Raw genomic sequence first — 23302 nt, 5'->3', positions numbered from 1 at the left:
GTATTTTGAGCTATGCATTTATTGAATAAAAGTCAAATTTAAAAGCAGAACAAAACATTTCAAATAAAACTGGTAGTGAATGTACAAACATTCAACATGTTTTAGAACTGTATAACACGATAGAACAAATTAGTATGTTTCTTTATAACATGCTGTGAATGTAACATTTTAGGCTTTAACTCTTATTTATTTGCTCACTTCTGTTTTTTTTTACGTTAGATTTTAGACAAACAATTTGAACAAAATAACTAGCAGTTCAAGTGGATCGCAAAACTAATCAAGTCTGTAAATAATGTGAAACTTAGCCCATAAAACACATGCGGTGAATTATAAAAATCTGTTTCTGATACCTAATTATTAAAAAAATAAAATCAAAATAAGAAGAGAGTGGTCATAAAACATCTACTTTACTGAAGAGATAAAAACTTTCAGAGCAACAGTTAAACACGAGAGCTGGAAACAGATTTTGACCTCACGCAGGTGATTCTGGGCTACAGAACTCCTCCTTCTCCTCTGGTCTCCTTCTCAACTTTGCGTTCCGTTGTCGTCCTCATCCAGTGCGTAAAGACGCAGGTCCAGGGTCAGAATGCGACTTAACATGCACTCATCAAACTGCGCAGAAGAAAACATGAGTGAGACGTAATAAACATGTGGAACCTGCAGCCTGCGGTGCAGTTTCCTCACGTCAGAATAGACGCCCAGCAGAGCGTCAGATTTGGAGAAAAACTCCTCCTTCAGAGAGATGACGATGATCTGCATGTTCCGTCTGGACTCCTCTCTGATGAAACTGGTCACCTGGAAAAATCCAAACATGCATTCAAAGAATTTACAAAAGTACCGTACTTGCCTCCGTACACGTTGCACCGCTGTATACGTCACGTCTATCATGCGTCACCGCTGACCACCCGGAAATGTGGGCCGGTGTTGTGCCAAAAATCGATTGGCTGCCAAATGGCGGCCGCGGGAGCGTGCACGGGAGGACTTTAACAAGAATTTAACAAGGTTAACACTTAAAAACTATTATTTGTTTGCTCTGTCCTCTGCATCCTCTTTACTCACTCCACCTTCCTTACTGTCTTCTCTAACTGCATCCATATCTCTCCTCTGGCTTTTTCCTGGCAGCTGCATTTCTAACATCCTTCTAATAGTATAACAACCACTGTCCCTCCTCTGGACATGTCCAAACCACTGTCCCTCCTCTGGACATGTCCAAACCATCTCAGTCTGGTCTCTCTTCAACCTGTGCTGTACCTGTGATGATCTCATTCTTAAGCTTATCCATCCTTGTCACTCCTCAGGAGAACCTCAACATCTTCATTTCTGCCACTTCCAGTTCTGTCTCCAGACCATACAACACAGCTGGTCTCACCACTCTCTTGTAAACTTTTCATTTGACCTTTGCTGACACCCTTTTGTCACAAATCACTCCTGAAACTTTTCTCCATCCACTCCATCTGCCTGGACTTGCTTTTTCACCTCTTGACAACTCTCCCCATTTTCCGGGACAGTGGACCAAAGTCCTTGAAGTCCTGCACCTTTGTGACCTCTGCTCCTTGTAGCCTCACTGTTCCACCGGCCTCCCTCTCATTCACACACATGGACTCTGTCTCACTACGACTGACGTTCATTCCTCTTCTTTAAAGTGCAAACCTCCACCTCTCCAAGTTCTCTTCCACCTGTTCCCTGTTCTCACCACAGATCACAATGTCATCTGCAAACATCATAGTCCACAGGGATTCCTGCCTGACCTCATCTGTTCTACTCAATTTTTATTTATACAGGTTAGTTTCATTGAGCCTCGAGGACTCATTTACAAGAGAGACCTGGTTTTAACAAAGAATGATGACAACATTAGACAATCATAAAAAAGCTTATACATATAAATAAAGAAAAAAAATGATATAAAAAAACCCAGCTACATTATAAAGCAATATAAAATACTAAAAACATGTCTGCACTGGGTTTTGCCATGAACTTGGCAGTTTTTTGAAGCCATTCAGTGAGGTCAAGGTCGAGAGCTTCAGATCTTTTGCAAGGTGTTCCCATGACCGACTGTCAGTCAGTCCATCACCAGAGCAAACAGGAAGAGGCTCAGAACTGATCCTTGATGCACTCCCACCTCCACCTTGAAGCTATCTGTCACTCCTACAACACATCTCACCACTGTCCTGCTGTCCTCATACATGTCCTGTACCAGTCTAACATAATTCTTCACTACAGATTTCCTCATGTGATCCCACACCTCCTCCCTCGGTACCCTGTTGTACGCTTTTTCTAAATCCACAAAGACGCAATGGAGTTCTTTCTGACCCTCTCTGTACTTCTCCATCAGCATCCTCAAAGCAAAGATGGCATATGTGGTGCGCATCCTTGGCATGAAACCATACTGCTGCTCAGAATGCTGCCTTTTTCTCGCCAATACTGTTCATAAATTTGCATTAGTGAGCACTTCTTTGCAGAGATGATCCATCCACCTCACAAGTGTGGCATATCAAGATGCTGAACAGCATGATTATAGCACAGGTGAGCCTTAAGCGATCCAAAAATCAAGAATAAGTGCAATGCAGGTCAGGAGGAAGCTGCCACAGGCAGCTTTTACTGATAACATCACTGTTATCAGTAAAAGCTGCCTGTAACAGTGATGTTATCAGTAAAAGCTGCTGCAAGGTGAACCTCACTGGTGGGTTGACACTCCTTCTCTCACCTATGATCACAAAATTTGGGTAGTGGCCAAAAGAAAGATTGCACATACCAGCGGTCAAAATGAGTTTTCTCTACAAGGAAGCTGGCTTTCCATTGTAGATAAGGTGAGAAGTTCAATTATCCAGCAGAGACTTGGAGTAGAGCCACTGCACCTTCACATCTAGAAGAGTCAGTAGAGGTGGTTCCTGGATGCCCCCTAGGGAGGTTTTCAGGGCATGTCCAACTTGGAAGACACATGGGGAAGACTACTGGACACACTGGAGAGACTTTTACTCTTGGCTGGTCTGGGAACCACTTGGAATCCTCCCAGAAAAGCTGGAGCACGAGGCTGAAGAAAGCGATGTCTGGGTCTTCCTGCTCAAGCTGCTGCCCCTCAGAACCGACTCGGAAACGAGCACCAGATAACGGTAATAAATTTAAAATAAAGAAACTTGTTCAATCCATCAGAAAGTCTGTATTTAACAGCTGAAGGCTTATAGTGAAACAGCCACAATGATGCGTCAGCAATAACCGCCTCTGTGGACAAACTGTGACACAGTAAAGCTTCACTGTATCTGGTTCTTGAAGAAACTGTGGGCTGTTTCATTATATTTGGCTGATGTTTGTCAAGTCTAATAATACAGGAGATAAAAAGTGCATCTTAACCACATTCCAATGCCTGACAGCAGCTGAAGGACACCACTCTCCTCCTCTGTGATCACTCGCTCAGCGGAGCACTGCGGTCGTCAGCAAAGCTTTTTTTTTATATAGATACAGTTTCTTGTTTGCTCTTAAATTTTTGTTTTGTCTTAAAATGTTTATTTTTTACTGTTAGCAAGATAGGGACATGACATTTTAAAGGGTGGAGCTCTGTAGCAGAACTATGTCTGCTAATCAGTGGAGAAGCATGCCCATCATGGGCCTTCTCTACTAAAGCTCACACACACACACAAAACTGGTGGTAGCTGCAAATGCAAACTGCAGTTACTAAATGTAAACGTAAACTTGATTTCTTTGTGTCGCTGAGTCAGAGAACGCAATATAAAATTATTACAGCTGCTGTTTCGTAAATTAAATCATTACTGTCGTATGTCAGTTAAATTTGGTTGATCAACAACAAATTTATAATTAGATAAAAGTGGATATTACCAGCAAAGCTTGCATACAGCACTGATCTTACCTTGCCAATGTTCGTGTTGTCCAAAGCTGCATCCACTTCATCCAAGATGAAGAAAGGAGCAGGGCGAAAGCTTAGGGCAACGACACAAACATCACGAGTTATTAGCTTCTGTTAATCAGAAGATTCACGTTTGCCACTGGTTAAAGATGGTTATAAACATATTATTCTAAACTCATCTACTTTAAATATTGTTTCGGGGTAGAGTCACCTGTGGATGGCAAACAGCAAGGCAAGAGCAGCAATGGCTTTTTCTCCACCTGACAAGTTGTCCATCGACATGAAGCGTTTCCCTGGAGCCACACAGTTGTAGTTGATGCCGCCTAAATACGGCTCGTCTGGAGTCTCGGCACTCAGAATAGCCTGTAGGGCAGAAAAACTGTCCTTTATGGCATCATGTTTTTATTCATGTCACTTAAAACGTTTTACGGAAACGAGTTACGACTATTGTATCGTGAATTTTACTTTCTGAGTAGAGTTCTAAGAAGAAGCTCACTGCGAGTGTGTTTTAAAAAGCGGTTGTATTGCGTCTCACCTGGGCACTACTGTTTCTGCAAATTCTTTTATAGATTTGATCAATCACAACGGACACATGCTCAAAACACTGACTGAAGAGGAGGCAGCGCCGGGCTTTGACTAGCTCAAACTCCTGGTTACATTTTCTGGCTGCTTTAGTGCTGGCATCAAAAGCTGGGCGAGTAAGAGGACAGTGTTCATTAGTCCAGCTGCTTCAAGAAAGAACAAGTAAAAACATGCAGAAAACCTTCAAAATGACAAGCCCACCACTAAAAAATACTCTTAGTAAAATACCTTCAGTCACTCCCTGTAACTTGTCTTTCACTTCATTTATTTTCTCCAGAGCTTTCAGGTTAGGTACAGTGGTAGAAAGTAGCACTTCCTCCAGGGAGGAGACGGACTCCTTCAGCTTCTTCATGAAGGCCTCTGTCTCCTCGTCATCCCGGAGACTCTGTCAACATGTTTTCACTTCACGCTCATTTAAAGCCGCAAACGAGAATTATTAAGATGAGACTTGATTTGACGTCTCACCCTGAACTCTTCGTCCAGCTCGGAGTAGTCGATGACTAGCTGTGCCTCTCGCTCGTAAATGTCCATAGTGGCTGAAGTACTTTCTGAATCTGTGGTCAGCTGCACAAACCAGAAAAAGTAATGATCAGAAAGGCTGGACTTTTGTGTTATTGTTCTGTTTGGTACTCTTCAAGAATTCTGCAATAGAGGCAAATGAAATGATCATCCAGGACAGGATTTATTTCTCTGAAACTTACATGCACCTCACTGATTTCATTCAGGCTGCCTGACAGCATAATGATGGGCAGGCCTTGGATCTTGCAGGCCAGCAGCAGGTTGTGTCTAGCCAAGCGTTTCTGCTCCAACATCGTCTCTGCTGACATCACCTTACGCTGAAGTTTTACCAACTCTCTAAAAGGAATAAAGACATAAAAACTGCCGGTTTAACAAGTTTTAACAAGTGAGCTCAAACATACGAATCTGACATTACAAGGTAACGTGGGCAACATTAAAAATAACTTAAAATGTTTAACCTTCACGTACTTTCTATTTCTAACACACAGATTGAAGTGATTCTGCAGTTTTTAGTCCTGGCTGATGTCAACAGATTGTATGACCAAAGCACGACTTCATTGTTTCCCCTACCAGTCTAAGGAAGGCCCTGTCAACAGAACCGACCCTAACCCCCCCAAGCGTCCTCCCAAGGCAAGCAACCTTGAGTAAACACTGAACTTGGTTAACTTTAAAGTGTCTGTGACAATCATTTCCCACAAATACAAAAAGTGAAAGAAAACATCAAAATATTTATGAAATTTGGCATAATACACACAATTTTATGCATTTTGTCACAGAATTGGCACATTTTATTTTGAACGTGGCAAAGCCAAAGTTAAACAGGAAGTGACATCAAAAGGATGCTTTAAAAAGAGGAACTCCCTGATCTTTGTTTATAACTCTGACTCTTCTTTGTCTCTCTCTGATAGTGACTCAAAACCATCATTCATCGTTGTCACTTCCTGCTGTTGCACAAATATCTCAACAACTGTTCAACTCAGCGGTGTGATTTTTTTTTTTTTTTGCTGCAATACATGTTTAATGTGATCTTTTTAAAAATGCATTTTTGTTTATTACTTATATTTGATGTCACAGGCGGTTTAAGCAGTAACTGAGTGTGTGTAGATGTACTGTACATGCATGCATTTGTGCATGTCATATTTGCCAGTAGAGAGGAGTTTATTACAGCATCATATGAAGTCAACAATAATGACAATAATATTAAAGTGACCAGACTTCTGATATCTAAATAATCAGTGTCAGCAGGTATCCAAATCCTCCACTATTCACCATAAAGTTATCAAGTATGTTACAAAAATATAAATTAAACAAACGCCCTTCCCTGTTCATTGTTTAAACAGTCAGTCACGTATGGTGAAGGTGTGATTAGTATTGATCCCTGCAGAGTTTTTTTTTGTTTCTTTGCAGAGAAGTAAAGATTTCAGACAATACATTTCACTTAGCGCAACAAAGATAACGTTATTTTACCTCTACGTTAGATTTATCGTTCTGGCTAAAGTTTTACAAGGCAGTAGCCTATGCTAGGTTATCTAAACATTAGCTTGCTAACTTGAGAGGCATGTAGCTAATGACAAGCAAATTGGAGGATTGAAGAGAATTTATAATTGTTGATTTTTATTTTATTTTACGTCAGTTATAATAAACTTACAAAATACGCTACACAGTATTTAGTTGTTCTCTGCTTCGGCTGTGCTGACATTGAAAGATAAAGTGCGATTTCAAAGTAGTCCACATGTGCTTTCTGCTGGATACATTGTACAATTACAGTATTCTTTTTGCAAGTACGGACACGGCTCGTTCCCAGCATTTTAGTGGTGAAAATTAGAAGTGTTTATAACGGCGCATAATGGGCCAATTATCACTGATATGTCCCCAAACGCCTATATTGGCCCACTGACATATCGGCAAACTCTAGTACAAACTGTGCACATCTTCACGGTAAGATCCAGACTTTTATGGACAGACTTTCTCAGTGCAGCCAAGCATCAGAATAGGTCTGGTTTGGTGAACTCAAGAATCTGTCTCTACCATTTGCAGATGACCTTGTTGGCATCATCATGCTGTGATCTTCAGCTCTCACAGGAGGGGTTTGCAGCCGGATGTGAAACTGCTAAGATAAAGATGAGCACCTCCAAATTTGAGACCATGGTCTACAGTCGTCAAAGGCTGGACTGCCCTCTCTGGGTTGGGAACGAAGTGCTGCCTTAGGAGGAGGAGTTTAAGTATTACAAGGTATGGCGGGCTTTCACAGTACTGCATACTCTGCACCAGTTTGTTGAGGTGCAGAGGGGGCTGAGCTGCAAGGCAAATCTCTCTCTTTACCAGTCAATGTATGACCGTACACTCACCTATGGACACAAACGCTGGGTAGTAAATGGGTGATTAATATAAAGAACATGGATATAAGTGGTCAAAAAAGGTTTGGTTCTCAGGGTAGCTGAGCTCTTTAGAGATAGGGTGAGACGTTTGTTTAGAAGTTTTCTAAATAAAAGCAACATGTGCTGCGTGCACCACAGAGATCAAGCCTAGAGCAGGGAGTGTGCACATGTACAAATTGTGCTTAAGTTCAGCGTTTGCTGCTGGAAGATCATGACCCTCATATTGAGGTACTGGGCATACTAAACATTTACTCAGGCACAGTGTATAGCCCCAAACTGAGCATTTACAGCATTTTCTAACATTCCCAAAAACACAATGAAAATTAAATGTAAAATATTATCACATTGTTCTGTCAGTAGTCTGGTAATGGATATACTGTATGTAGTGATTTTAGGACTAAAACCTCTAATATTGTAATTTTTTATAGGTTGGCTTAAGTTTATTCATGCTTGGTTCATAATTAAACAAGTTCACAATGAAGTGAAGTAATGTGCATAATTTAGCGCTGCCTGTAATGTTTTGTTATACTCACTGTTCTCTTTGTATGATGGCATTCCCATAAAATACACAAGCAAAATTGATTATATTTCTCTATGCAGTAGCAACTGTAACATTATTACTAATAAGGGCAACCTTGATTAACAACAGCACCAGTACTATTAGCAAGAGTTTTACTTGTTATTCTCCTGAAGCTCCTGAGACTTCTGGTCCAGCTCAGCTTTGGCCAAAGCCACTTGGCTTTTTTTGGTGAGCAGCTGGTTCTTTAGCTCTAGCAGCTTATTCTGACCCTCTTCTACGGCTTCCAACAGTTTCTGCTCTTCCTGCAGGGGAACAAAAACACTCAGCTGAAAGAATATGCAATGACCAAACATTTCCCAAATCCACGGTTGTTTTCAAGCAAAATATTTCTAGCAACAGTCACAACAACCAATATACTCAAACCATAGGTATTAAAAGGACAGGACCTGAAAAAGGAAGACAGGAAATCATTTTGCCATCCTTGTTGAAAACAAGCAGTACCCCAATGCCCCCCATCGCTAAAGGATTTGAATAGTGAACAGGAATAGACAGAGAGAGTTAAACTATGTATAAGAAGAGAGGTAGTTTTCTTTCTTGCCATAGATAACGAGGTGGCAATTGTGGCCACACACCGTGTGTGTGTGTGTGTGTGTGTGTGTATGTGTATAATGTGTGTGTGTCTGTGGCCATTTTGAATTTTACCATACCACTTTATTTATAGAGCACTTAAAACAGCAACAAGGCCAACCAAAGTGTTGGCCTTGTTGCTGTACAACTGTACAGCAGAAATAAACAAGCAAAGCACAGCAAAATAAAATAAAATAAAATAAAGATAAAAATAAATAAATATATAAATTGACATGGAAACAGTTTTTGATAGAAACCTTTTTTATGTCTAGGTACAAACAAACACCAAAAAGGAAGTTGGCTCATTGCTCATTTTGTTATCGCGCTCACAAAGTTTCTTGTATATGGTGGTGGCCATCTTGGATTTAAACCTGGCAACCCAAGTTTCGAAAGGAAACTTTCTTACTCCTAGTTGCACCCACACACCAAAATGGAAGACAGTACTAGGGCTGGGCGATATCATATCATTCAGGATAATACTGGTAAAAAAAAAAACTTGCCCGGGAAAATAAATTATATCATGATATGCTCATTTCAAGGCGTAAATATGTCAGTGTTTCCCCTACCATTATAGAAGCGGGCGCACTGCCCTGTTAACAGAACTGAGCGTGCTGCCTACCGAACCACGCACCCCCCCCCCCCCCCCTTTATTATTGGCATAATGTTAAGATAGCCGTGCGCAATACTAGATAGCTAAAAAGCTAAGGGCATCGCTCAAGCTGCCTCTTCCCTCACACTGGACCCCCTACCTTTCCTGCGCTCAAAAACTTCCAGTACAAACAACGAGCAGCTCAGCTGTCTCTTGACCCACGGTTCCACACTCCATGGTTCCACACTTCCACACTTCATTTTGTAAAATGAACTACTATGATTTCTGTTTTTGTTATAGCACAAAATTTATCGTTATCATCAGAATGCTGTGAAATATCACAATATTATATTTGAGCCATATCGCACACCTCTAGTCGGTATGTCACTTATTTTTCAAGTTATCGCACTCACAACATGTACGGACGGACAGACGGAGTATATTGCCAATTCCCTCTTTTTGCTCTGCGATGGGGGACAATTAATGCTGTGGCCTATGATGGACTGGAGACCTGTCCAGGAGTCCCTGTGATGGGCTTGTGACCTGTTCAGGGTGTCCTCCACAGTGACTGCTGGATATGGGCACCAGTGACCCACCAAAACTTGGAAGAAGTGGGTAAAAATAATGAATGGATGGACTAATGCTATGGTTTACAGCTAAATTACATGACGCAGACTGATAGTAGTAAACGTTTTCATGTCAATATTAACAAAACATGCAAGGTAGCTCAATCATGGAAGTATGTGCCTCATCGTAGAGAGTTGTAAGTTCTTGATGCATCATTCAGTCTTTTTGCCTACCTTCTTGTTTCTCCTCACAGCTAGTGTACATAAAGACCACTGACGCTCAGAGTTCCTTTTAACGCACAGTAAAACCCAGAGATGATTACCTTTTTGAGCTCAGCAATGGTTCCCTCCTCCATATTAATGGTATCTTCCATTTTGCGAAGCTTTTTCCTGTCCTGTTCAAGTTGGTTTTCTTCAAAGTCAAGTTGTGCATTCAGCTGGGCACACTGACTTTCAAACTCCAGCCTGAAAAAAAAAAAAATGGAATGGAAATGTATCAGACAATCAAAACAAATGTAAACGTAAATATTCAGTGTGTGTGATCAGTTTCCCAGACAAAAAAAAATTGCCCTAAAAAAAATAATAAAAAGCTTGAAGGTAAACAATAATTAGAATGGTGGCCAAAAAAAGAAATTTAAACCAGCAGCGATTTGATGTTTTCACTTACTGATTTGTCAGACAAACCATCACAAATTTGTCTGGTTAAGTTTATTATGTGTACAGAACATAGTAATGTGTTACTGCTGTACCGTTTCTTGTCAAGCTCTGCCTGCTGTTTTAAGTGCTCCTGCTCATACTCTCTGATGTTGTCCACACCAATCTCTGCGCAGAAGTCTGAAAACACCAAGTCCTCCATCTAAAAACACATAACATGGATATACAGATGAAAACCTACACAATGATACTCTTAGAGCAAGCACTAGTAATGGATAGGAGCAAGTATGAACAGAATGAAAAAAAAATCTACAAGTGAAGCTAATTACCAATATTTAGATGCATATCTTCAAGTAGAACATTAAAATTAGGGCTGCAACAACGAATCGATAAAATCGATTATTAAAAGTGTTGGCAACGAATTTCATTATCAATTTGTTGTGTCGGGCGATTAAGTGTCTCTCACGGCGCTGTGGAGCTGTTTTGTTCACCTGCAGAGCATTGTCAATGCTGGCTGACTGAATAAAGTAAAAAAAACAACAACAACTCTGCAGCATGAGTGGAACAGAGCGAGGAGGAAGCAGAGCAGGGGCGGCGTTTTCAAAGGAAATTAAGTAAATTTTACAAATGACCGACGCCGAGAAAACGGTTCAAGTCAAGTGTGGGAGCACTTGACGCTTCACAAAGATAAAAACTGCAAAACATGCAGCTTTGAAAAGTGACGACATGACACGTGAGAATCGCGGTGTAACGTTAACTTGTCTGAGTCGTAAACTAACTTCACCATGGCGTGGATGAAGGATCAGCAGCAGTAAGTCTCTACAATATTTTACATTTGTTCTGTTTCCAAGTCAGAAAACATAAAGTCACTCTCTCTGCAGCTGCTGCTGCTTGTTTGTTAGCTGATTAATGACGGTGATAGAGAACATGTGTTTTTATTTCAATTTAATTGGCACAAGCAGTGTTTAAATCATGTGATTTATAAATAAATCTAACACAATGTGGTAAAAATTAAGCTTCAAGTTTTAATTTGCTGGCAAAGTCTGAAGACACTGCATTGTATGGCAGGATGAATTGCATTTAAACAGGAATTAAAGTAATTAATCTACTCAATTGTGCGTAATTAGTATTTTATATGTGTGTGTATTTAATTGCTCTTTGGGCTACTTACTTGCCTTAACCTAACACTGTAAGTGAAACAAGACATTTATTGAGTTGCTGTGAATTATGCTATAATACATATAAACTCTTTCTCATTCCAGAAAACAACAACAAACAATGACAGCCTTCATGATGGACAGACATCATGGACACCACAGCAGCAGCTGTCTTCACTGAAAGATCCTTAAATGATCGTCACTGACACGAGGCCTCTGTCGATGGTTGAAGACAAAGGCTTCACTACAATGATCCACACTTTTAATCCAGGTTACAATAATCCACACTTTTAATCCAGGTTACACTCTTCCTTCAAGGACAAATTTTACAAAGTACCCTACATATTGTGCAGGTATAAAACATATATTTGTATATATTTTTGTGTACATTTATTATTTTATTGAAGCTATTTGACAAACTTTGTTATTTTTTATTATTCAATATTTTACTAACAGAATAGTCAAGTAGCAATCTGCTTTTTGTACGATTTGCTATGTCGGTCAAATTTTGTAATAAAGAGGTGGTAATTAAAGCATGGCTGTTTTTTCCCCCCTTTTAATCGATTGATCGGAAAAATAACCGTCCGATTAATCGATTGTTGAAATAATCGTTACTTGCAGCCCTAATTAAAATGCTAATAAAGTTCAACTACAAAACACAACCGCAACAATACAAAGAATTTCTACACTCCATCCATCCATCCATCCATCCATCCATCCATCCATCCATCCATCCATCCATACATCCATACATCCATACATACATCCATACATACATCCATACATACATCCATACATACATCCATACATACATCCATCCATATCCAGCTGTCACTGTGTGAGAGGAAGGGGACACCCTGGACAGGTCTCCAGTCCATCACAGGGACACATAAAGACAAACGAGAAACAACCATTCACTTTCTCACTCACACCTGGAGACAATTTAGAGTTACCAATCAGCCTAACATGCATGTTTTTGGTCTGTGGGAGGAAACCGGAGTACCTGAAGAAAACCCACGCATGCAAGTAGTGAACATACAAACTCTGCCTAGGAGTCCCCGGTCCGGGATTCGATCTGTCAACCTTCTCGCTGAGAGGCGGCAGCTCTACCAACTGCGCCACCATGCCGCCATACATTATATTTATTTTATAATTCCATACTTGTACAGACCTGCATTTTTCAGGTTTTGTCAAACAACTTTTGGGGGTTATTTCTTAAATCTAATTACAAACATGTTCAGGACATTTACTAAAGAAGTTTAGCACAGTGGCCACACTTTTCTTTTCTGAAAGCTCAAAATTATATATATTTATCTCTGAGTGAAATTAAAGTCCAGATCAAAATTCTAAAAATAAGTCTGCAGCCCTGTAGACTGCGTACCTGATCAATCTGGTGTTTAATCTTCTTCATTTCTGCATTTTTTCCTTCAAGACTTTCCTGCTGCATCTGAATTTGATAGTCAGCGTTTGCTAATTCACTCTCCATCCGTGAGATCTCCTGCAATTAGTCAGCAAGACAAAAAAGACCAAGTGAGTAGTGAGCAACAATTACCAGTATCTGCCCAGTCACCTCTGAACTTGTGTCACCATCACTTAACATAACAGATTACATCTCCATCTGTTGTAGTCTCCTGACACATCTGTACACATAAAGTTCAGCTATGTCTATGATATCTGATTTTAAATATAAAAACATTAAAGTTTCTTGGCTTTACCGCGTGGCATTTAGGGATGACTTTTTTCTGGAGGTTTTCCAAATCAGTTGTGGAGTATTTCAGGCGTGTCTGAGCTCCTTGAGACTGTGCAATGATTCGTTTCAAGTCTGGCTCCTTTCTCTTCAGTTTCATTAAATCCTGTCAAAGAAATTAAACGAAAGAACTGAACTGAGAAACAAATGTTCAGAGCAATTGACAAAACACAATTGCAAACGTATGCAAAAAAAAAGTAGTAAAAATGTATTTCATTTATAGATTGACCAAATTTTTTTTGTTTTTTCAAATACTGTCTCACTCGCAGCTCCTTGGTCAGGTTGTCCCTGTGTTCCTTCAGATGCAGCATGTCTTTCTCGTCCCAGCAACGAGCTTTGGTTCGCAGATAACTGGAACCGCCAGAGATCACTCCTGATGTTTTAAACAGCGTCCCGTCTAAGGTTACTGTCTGTAAACGAGCAAAAGATGGGACACTTCAACTTGTATTTTGGTAACAACAAAAATCTCAGATTTCAATTCAATTCAAAATACTTTATTAATCCGAAAGGGAAATTAATTGTTGTTGTAGCTCATCTTGGTTTCATTACAGTTGTTATAGATGCTGATGGCTTTGGGCAGGAAGGATCTCTTGTAGCAGTCCGTCCCGAATCCGAAGAATCGCTTCAAATGCCAATCCGTCCACCCAGACACAGCAGACCTCGGTCTTTTTGGGCAGCAGGACTGCCTGAATCCCGGGCAAAACTCCTCCCCAAGCAATGGCCACTTCTCCCAGCAGTCTGCCGAGTCCATTGTCACCGTGGACTTAACTGCAGGTGTCGAGGGGCGATCTCAGTCCTCCCGCTGTCATGAGCCACATTTCCTGCTACCTCCAAGAGCTCGGCGGTCAGGCACTCGAGCACAGCCTCCAGGTAGACAGTAATGCATCCACGGCACCTCCTTTTCAACTCATTTGAGATTTGGGGCTGTAGTTGAGGTCTTGTATGAGCTTTTGAGATGTTAATCAGCTGCTCCCACTTGTAGAAAACCACCTTGTTGTTATGGTTACGCATCATAACAAATGTCCAAAAGTAGAAAAATTTAGCCTTAATTTAGCGTTTTATGAATAAATTTTACCTTAAGACGCTCCTTTCCATCAAAGGCCACTCTCCTGGCATCTTTCATCGTTTCACACACCAAAGCATTATCACAGACATACTGCACTATTTTTCTTAGTTGGGCAGCACCTGAGGCAGCATTGATCTGTACAACATCAACCAACATCTTGGCACCTGAAATCTCCCTCAGTCGTTCATTCAGAGGCTTCACCTGTGCACAAAGTACGTATAGTTATTAATGGCACACTGATGTGTCTCTGTCTTGCCTTTAACAAGTGCATTAAAAAGCAGTTTGTCTGTAAAAGGTTCTTAACTTACAACCAAGTAGTCTATGGGCAGGAACATCTCTGGCTCTGCTCGTTCCTCCTTGATGAAACATATACATTCACGTGCTACTTTCTCAGAAGTCACCACAATTGCGTTCATGTTGTTGCCAAACACCTTAGTGACAGCCAGCTGGTATTTCTTATGAATTGGGCTGCACAGGTCAGAAAGTCGGCCAAACTGGAATAGGACACATAAAGCTAATGAAAATGTTATCATACCCACTGCACACTTCTAACATACCCAGCCCCTCCCTGTACCTAGTTAAAAAGATTCTGGAAAAATTCCCTGCACACCCGCCCCTGCCCCCACACACACACTTTATATAATAAGTAGAATAAAAGTACATTTCATTGAAGGCCTAGTGTTTCTTAAAATAATGCATATCACTTGCCACCTTGTATATCAGAGCTTTGAAACAAGATCAGCGCAAGGGAAGAGGTGGTGTTATAGCTGTTTTAGTTAATTTATATAATGTGCAGTCTCGTGATATTGTCATGATGCATGCTCAATAATCCAGGTAGATAAATCTAACAAAGTAAAGTTAGGTTCTCTGGACAGATTGTTCTTTGTGAAACGTTTCATCTTATCCAAAAGTCTTCTTCAGTCTGAGGAGCAGCAACAAACTCAGTCTAATAAGCAACATCTTCTCATAACGGATCAGACAGTTTTCTGGTGAGAGCCAGAACTAGTTGTTCATAGGCCTGTTATGATAACAAATTTTGCTGGGCGATGAATTGTCTCAGAAATTATTGCGATAAACGATAACATTGTTTGAAATGTGACAATAATTGTCAAATTTAATTAGAAATGTTGGTTAATTTTTGTGTGTAGTATCATTTTTTTGACCACATGATGGCAGTATACGACAGTTTGAACCAAAGGATGGATAGTGAGGGAGCGAGCAGCATGTCTCTAAGAAAAATGGGAGTGAGGCCCCTTGGCTGTCTCCCGTTCCTGTTTTTCAGTTCTCAAAATGGCGGACGCTCGGTGTAGTTTGAGTTCTTCAGCATAGCATTTTTCACGTTAATAAAAAATCCGTAAACAAGTTCTCAGCTTCTTTTTGCAGAAAAAAACAACTTTTTACATGAAGACACAGGTTTCAACCGTGAATTTTGGAGCACTGACAAGACAGAGGCTTTTTCTCGAGATCGGCCTGTTAGCTTAGCTCGTAGCTTAGCTTCTCAGTTTAGCTGCTCTTAAAGATGTTAAAACAGATTTTAAAGAGAAGAGAAAGGGAGGGGTCAGTGAAGAACACCGGAGTTGAGCTTTTTGTCATCCAGTGTCTTCAATAGAAAGAGAGAGACACAAAGAAACGATAAAGCTGATAAATGAAAATGAGGTTGATAATTTTAATTTATCATGAGATTAATTTATTTATTGTTTATTGCGACAGGCCTAGTTGTTCACCTGCACAAGAAGGACTGGCTAATGTCAGTTAGATGTGGTGCCCACCTTGTTCAGGGTGACTCCAAGTTAACCCAATGACTACAATGAACGGTTCGATATAATCTGTCAAGCGACAGAGTTGACTCTATGTTAATCCCTTCACCAAGTCAACAATGGAAAAAAATATATAATTAATGTTTGTGTAAGAACATGTAAACAAAAAAGCTTAGACTGTAGGACATTACTAAGTAAATATCCTGATGCATGCTCAATAATCCAGGTAGAAAAATCTAAAAAAGTTAAATCTGGTCCTCTGGACATTCAAAAAAAACAAAACAAAGCAAATCAACAAAAAATGTAGAAACGTTTCATCTCTCATCCAAGAGACTTCCTCAGTCTGAGGTGCTGTATTCAGCTCAGTCTCTTAAATAGCACCTTCTCAGAGTGGATCAACCAGTTTTGCTGCTGACAACCAAAACCAGCTGATCACATGCTCAAGAAGGACCATCAGCCTAACAATGGATCATTAGCACACTGATGGCTGTTTACTATTCACAGAGGGCTGAGTGATACTAGCAATCACAGCATTGTAAGAGGGGGACAGAGGACCAGATTTAACTTTTTTAGATTACTACGTAAACTAAGTGTAGCAGGGGTTGAACAATCCACTCTACTTGTATTTCTTACCAGAGTTTCTGGAAAGAGCCTGCAGAGCTTCTCAAGCAGCTCTCTGCGCTGCTGCTGCCGTTTACTCTCATGGCTGTCCAGACGGGCGTTCCTCAGCTCCTCCATCACCTTACCCAGCTCTTGGTTCACCTCTTTGGTACGCTGAGAAACATGCTGGAGCTCTGCTGTCAGGCTCTCCTCTTGCTGATGGTAATCCTCCAAGGAAGACCTGAATCGTACACATGTTTGTTAGTTTTCTCACTTTCTTAACTTTACATGACCAAGTACATGTAAAAAAAAAAAAACATTTAAAACCATCCATCCATCCATCCATCCATTATCTTTACCCGCTTATTCCATTTTGGGTCACGGGGGTCGCTGGTGCCCATGTCCAGCAATCACTGTGCGAGGGGCGGGGTACACCCTGGACGGGTCGCAAGTCCATCACAGGGACACATAGAGACAAACAACCATTCACTCTCTCATTCACACCTAGGGACAATTTAGAGTTACCAATCAGCCTAACATGCATGTTTTTGGTCTGTGGGAGGAAACCGGAGCACCCGGAGAAAACCCACGCATGCACGGAGAGAACATGCAAACTCCACCCAGAAAGGCCCCTGGACCAGGGTTTGAACCAAGGACCTGCTGGCTGAGAGGCAGCAGCTCTACCAGTTGCGCCACCGTGCTGCCCCATTTAAAACCAAACTATGACATATTAAATAAATCATATGACCTACTTGCAAGTTTTGGTGTACTCTTCTAGTTTTTCTGCTCTGTTTTCTAATTCTTCCAGGTGCTTTTGACTGTTCCTGATGGCAACCTGAAAAAAAATAATCAATTCAGCTGTGGTGCCGTATTTACAGACACATGAATCCATAAACTTATGTTTGAAATGTAGGTAAATTATGCATGCTTTTATTAAGGATGCTGAATCTCTTTCAAAGTAATTTCAAAACAAACAAGGTTAGCAGAAATGTGATTACCTCCACCTCCTTTTTTCTGCGCAGGTCAAAGGACATCTTTTCAGAATCCGCCCTGAGCTCCCAGTGCAACTTCTCTGCCTGCTGATTGACAACAGCCCCCTGCTTCTGGGCCAACTCCTTCAACTCTTTGTATCTCTCCAACTGTAATAAAAATTGATTTGTGTTGAGAAAAAAAAAACATGTAGACGTTCTCAAGCTTTCTGCAAGTTCAAGATAACCAAGGTTTATTAAAGGCCACGGGCATCAGTCTTTGCAATCATTACCTGATCCTCGTCCAGCTCGATGTCTCTTCCTCTTGCAGCTCCTTCTTCCTGGATCTGTTTCTCGTAGTTCTTCCAAGTTCTTCCAAGTTCTTCCACTTCCTGATGACCAGCTGTCACTTCCTGCTCTTTAATGGCCAACAACTTCCGACTCTTCTGCACGGCATTATGCATCTCTTCAGCCTTCTTAATGTGATGAGAGGTGTTCACTTTGGCTTTGATGTAATGAGACCGAGCCTGAGACAGAGAATGCTCCTGACCGCTGTGCAACAGAATCATAGAAGAGCCGATTACTATATTTCTAAAGTTGTGAAATAAAAACATGTTTAATGTGACATTAAAGTCATTCTGTTTCTACCCATGCTCAAAAAGAACCACACAAACACACCGGATCTCTTTATCGATATGCTGTTGCTCCCTGGTGAGGCGTCCGTGCTCCTTCTTGTGGGCTTTGACAGTTTGCTCCCAGTTCACCATTTCGCTGTTCTTAGCTGCTGCAGAATGTTGTCTCTCCTTCAGTGTGTCACTGATAGCACCGATGTCTCTTTCATTGAGATAAAGCTCAGCAAGGCTCAGCTGCAAATGTTTCTGATGACGGTCATCTAGCAGAGCCTGGTATTTCTGAGCCTGAACATAGAACGAGATGAGTTTGAGTTGAAAACAATGAAAGATTACAACTTCTAAACAGATTTTCACCCACAATGCATTTGTCTAATTTTCAAATTAATAAATATATATTTATACACATACTTTTATTCCTGGTGTTTATATTGAATACTTAATACATCAAAAGGAAAGTGCTTGGTGCCAAAACCAAGTTTTACCAATAAAACCTGCATCTGGTATTTATACAATATTTGGACACTTTTCCACCCCATTACACCTTATTGCAGACCATCCATCCATCACCTTTACCCACTTCTTCCTTTTTGGGTCACAGGGTCCGCTGGTGCCCATGTCCAGCAATCACTGTACACCCTGGACAGGTCTCCAGTCCATCACAGGGCCACAGAGAAAAACAAGATAAACAACTATTCATTCTCTCACTCACACCTAGAAACAATTTAGTTACCAATCAGCCTAACGTGCATGTTTTTGGTCTGTGGGAGGAAACCGGAGTACCCGGAGAAAACCCATGTATGCATGGAGAGAGCATGCAAACTCCACCAAGAAAGGCCCCCTGGACCGGGATTTGAACCGGGGTAACCTGCTCGCTGAGAGGCAGCAGCTCTACCAGTTGTGCCACCGTGATCATTGCAGACCAGTTAGCTCTGTATTGTGTTTACAAAAATAAGTATAAATGGGAAGAATCCATTCCAAACTGAAAACAGGTTCTGTGTGTATTAAATGCTGCCAGTCGCAGAGGCTTGAAACTTGACGAAAACTGTATTTTTTCATTCAAGATGCAGCAACATCGACCTTGATGTTTATGGAAAATAAGCATTATAAGTCAGAAAAACTCGATCTCCAGGTTGACCTCCAGTCCACCTTGACTGATGAAGCCTTCCGGATCGAAGGCGAAATGTTTCAGCACAAAAAAAAAAAGAAACTGTCCAGATGACCTGAGTGAAAAATGTTGGATTGTATACCTGGATTATTGAGCATGGACTTTGTTGTTTTCAACCAGTTTTACACGACTGTCAACAAGGAAGAGGGCCGGCAATGGAGGAGGGGGCGTGCCAAAGAGACCATCTTATCACAAGCAGAACTGGTTTGTTCCACTTTGGAGTAAGCTGTTGGGGGAAGAATCAGTTTTGTGTTGTGTGTTTCCTTGACTGATGAAGCCTTCCGGATCGAAGGCGAAATGTTTCAGCACAAAAAAAAAGAAACTGTACAGATGACCTGACTGAAAAATGTTGGATCGATGTCCAGGTGTTTATTAATGCTGGTAGGCAATACAGTTTGTTGTGTCTGGTTAACATTACCTCTAGCTTTTCTTGAGACACTTGTTTTCTTTCCACAGTGGCAGATTTTTTCTGGTTGAAGTGAAATTGCGTGTTCTCTTTAGCCATCAGCAGCTCTTCTTTTTTCTTTTGGTAATCAGCGGCCAACTCCTTGGACTGACTGATACTCTCCAACATCTTGGTTATCTCCTTTGGGTCCTTCAAAGCAATGGACTCCACCTCCCCCTGATGAGGAGCAGAGTAAATTACACACCTTGTTTACACACTAAGCATTGTTTCCATGTTTGCAGTTTGTTTTAATCAACTGCTTGATTCTATTACAGTACAGTTAAATTCTATGTGTGGATCCTCACAAATATGTAATATTGGATCACTTTCCTCAGTAAATAAATGGATAAGTACGATATTTTTGTCTCATTTGTTTAACTGGGTTCTCTTTATCTACTTTTTGGTCTTTTGTGAAAATCTGATGATGTTTTAGGTCATATTTATGCAGAATTACAAACAAATTCTTAAGGGTTCACAAACTTTAGCACCACTGTACATCTGGTTTGTTGAAATACAATTAGTCTAAAGAGTGTTCATACAGTATCTATTTTTTAGCTGTGCTTTGCAGCCATTCAAATACCTGACAACATTGCAAGTTGAGAACATTTCGCTATCACAATGTAAAATACCAATAAAACAAGTTTATATTTACGTTTGTACATAAAAGTCAATTTTATGTAAAATAAATTTGTAAATAAATGTAATTTGTTAAATATGTCATTGTTTTCCTAGTTGTTTTTGGTTTGATTTAAACTAAAACTGCTACAAAAAAAAAAATCTCCTTCTCATGGTTTCTTCCTTCAGTAACCGTAACCCCCACTGACCGCCCTTAAATAATCACTGGTGTATTTTATTTCTGCCATGAGAATGTTTTAGAGGCACTTCAGTTTCCCCTCACATTTAATTACCAATTCTAAGCGGGCATTCACATGGCTTTTTGTCTCTACAATCCCTTTAGTATACTGAAAATACGATCAGGTGATACTAAGCATGCTGCCACAACCTTAAAAACATTAAAGTGAGTGTAATATCTGAATGAATTTCATGTTACCTGGAACACCAGATAGTTCTGAGCTTTGGTCACAATGCCAATCTTTGCAAGCTCTTCGATGTATGTAGCAGAAGTAACATGAGCATCGTTAATGTGATAGGAAGAAGAGTCCCCTGAAAAATACAAACAGCAGTTGAGGACATTAGACAGACCAGAAAACACAAGTCCAACTAAAGTTTGTCACAAAACAGAGAGGTGTCTATTGATGTAGCAACATGATTCAAAGCAAATTTCTTTCTCCACACACCACAATAGCCTAATTCTCCATTGCCAACTTTTTGTTGGAAGCGTAAAAGGATCGTTTTCTCTAATTATGTTGTCAGGTTTTAAACTGAAAAGGGAGTTTTAAAACAGCTTAAACAAACTGTAATATTTGTTATTATGTGGTAAAATGGGAAGCAGACTAAATATATAAACTGTACAAGACAATGGACAAATGGATGGAGTTTATTTATTAATTTTTTTTTCACTGATACATTATATTAACTTTTCGACAAGGTTCTAATTATGGGGAGAGGGGGTTGTCACATGCCGCCCAAATTAAGGCCTGAACCACCTCTAAAGAAATCAAAACAACAGATTGGGGAGGGGATTCAATTTATATATTTTATTTCACCCATGTTTATACATTTTAAACTTTATTTCTCATATTTAAACATATACAGTTTTGGATTGACGCCTTCCACCTGTAAGTGATCTATAACAACTTGTTTTTTTCCATTCATTCAACCTTTATTTATACAGGTTAGTCTCATTGAGACTCGAGGACTCATTTACAAGAGAAACCTGTTTTAAACAAAGAATGATGACAACAGTAGACAATCATTAAAAAAAAAAACGAAACAAAAACAGCTACATTATAAAGCGATATAAAAACACTAAAAACAGGAACGGTGGTTCGGTGCGGTGGTTTTTGCCAAGAACGTAGCAGTACTCATACCACTCCTGAGTATAACACTGTCTCAAGTAACAAATGTACAAATTGTTTTGTGTTCCTTCTGTGAGGCATAGACCTGCTTTACTACAACTGGTCCAGAATGCAGCAGCCCGATTTTTAACCAGTACAGGCAAAAGAGAGCACATTACACCAGTTTTGGCCTCACTGCACTGGTTACCGGTTCACTTTCGAATCCAGTTCAAAATACTCATGTATGTCTACAAATCACTGAACAGTGTCTCGGTTTTCAAGCCTCGTTTAAAAACTCACTACTATTCAATAGCTTTCAACACAAGATGATCTGTGTTTTGATCCTGTATGCTCCACACTGGTTTGTCGTCATTATCTGCATCGGTTTTTGTCTATATTCTGATTTACCTCATTTTGTATTTTGCTTTGTGTGTTACCTGCTGTTTTGTCTGTACAGCAATTTGGTTGCCCTTGTTGCTGTTTTAAGTGCTTTATAAATAAGGTGGTATGGTATGGTATGTGATGTTGAGCACTAAGATCTTCCTCTGTCACGTTAAAACATTGTGGAGCTCGCTCTTAAACGACTGTCTGCTGTGGGAGGTTTGCTCCTGACTATTTTGTTAGTGACATCTGATTACAGACTACAGATTAACATAAAGCAGATTAACATATAACTACAGATTATGTTTTATGATAGAGCTAGCAGACATAATATTAAAACTGGGAAAACGCTCAAAACTTCATGTTTGCACTGGATGGAAATGCCTTCAAGAGAAATAGTCTAAAGTTTATTTCAATGAGACAGTAGCCTCATTAAATGTTGAGATAAGATCTTTAGCTATCCAAAAGAAATAAAAAAAATGTGCAGATGGTGAGTTCAGACACTGCACTGACCTGTGATTGTTCGAGAAAACACCATCTCTCCATCCTCCTCGTCACAGAAGCGTATGGCCACTCGGGCTGTGCCGGACACCGGCTGCCCGATGTGGGCTCCGTGGACCAGGTCTCTGAGGTGCTTCACCCGAAGAGAGGCGGCCCGCTGCCCCATAGCGAAGCTCAGGGCGTCCATCACATTGGACTTCCCTGGAATTATTTAAAATCTTCAGCTTATCTTTCACTGGCCCTTCTAAATTATTATAAAGTGCTTTAAAGTTTTCGTTAGCCGGAAAGCTAACCGCTAAATGCTACCAAGCTAAAGTTAGCACTAAACCAAATGCCAATAAAAATACTTTTTATTGTTTCCAAAGTAAATAAGAAATAATATTCTTAAGTTTACTTTAACTTCAAATAATACCAACCTCTGACTAGTTTAGCAAAACTGTCTGAACTCGGTCATTATTACAGCTAGCTAACAGTTTTAAGGTTAGCTAATAGAAAGTTAGCTACGAATTAAAGTTTTCTTACCTGAGCCATTTGTGCCTATTATACAGTTGAACCGCATGAAGGGACCAATAACCTGTTTTCCACGCCATGACTTAAAGTTTTCAACATTAATTTGTTTTAGGTAGACCAT

General features: G+C 40.2%; 1 protein-coding gene across 1 annotated transcript; it reads right to left on the bottom strand.

Annotated features, from left to right (window-relative positions):
• Positions 1 to 525: 525 nt before the first annotated feature.
• Positions 526 to 23302, bottom strand: smc1b (structural maintenance of chromosomes 1B). Its single transcript, XM_037683285.1, has 25 exons — positions 23194 to 23302; positions 22684 to 22872; positions 20883 to 20995; positions 19805 to 20008; positions 18268 to 18506; positions 17883 to 18141; positions 17620 to 17760; positions 17374 to 17456; positions 16655 to 16862; positions 14573 to 14758; positions 14274 to 14465; positions 13462 to 13608; positions 13167 to 13304; positions 12833 to 12949; positions 10390 to 10496; positions 9964 to 10105; positions 8015 to 8160; positions 5143 to 5296; positions 4907 to 5005; positions 4670 to 4826; positions 4395 to 4549; positions 4071 to 4222; positions 3863 to 3932; positions 685 to 795; positions 526 to 612 (listed from the first exon to the last, which is right to left on the bottom strand). The coding sequence occupies exons 1-25, from the start codon at positions 23300 to 23302 to the stop codon at positions 526 to 528; spliced, it is 3705 nt and encodes a 1234-aa protein (XP_037539213.1).

The sequence above is a fragment of the Nematolebias whitei genome, chromosome 10 (genome assembly GCF_014905685.2).
Source record: "Nematolebias whitei isolate Nwh7 chromosome 10, NemWhi1, whole genome shotgun sequence".
In the NCBI taxonomy this organism is placed as follows: domain Eukaryota; kingdom Metazoa; phylum Chordata; class Actinopteri; order Cyprinodontiformes; family Rivulidae; genus Nematolebias; species Nematolebias whitei.
This window is presented reverse-complemented; position numbering and strand designations above follow the sequence as displayed.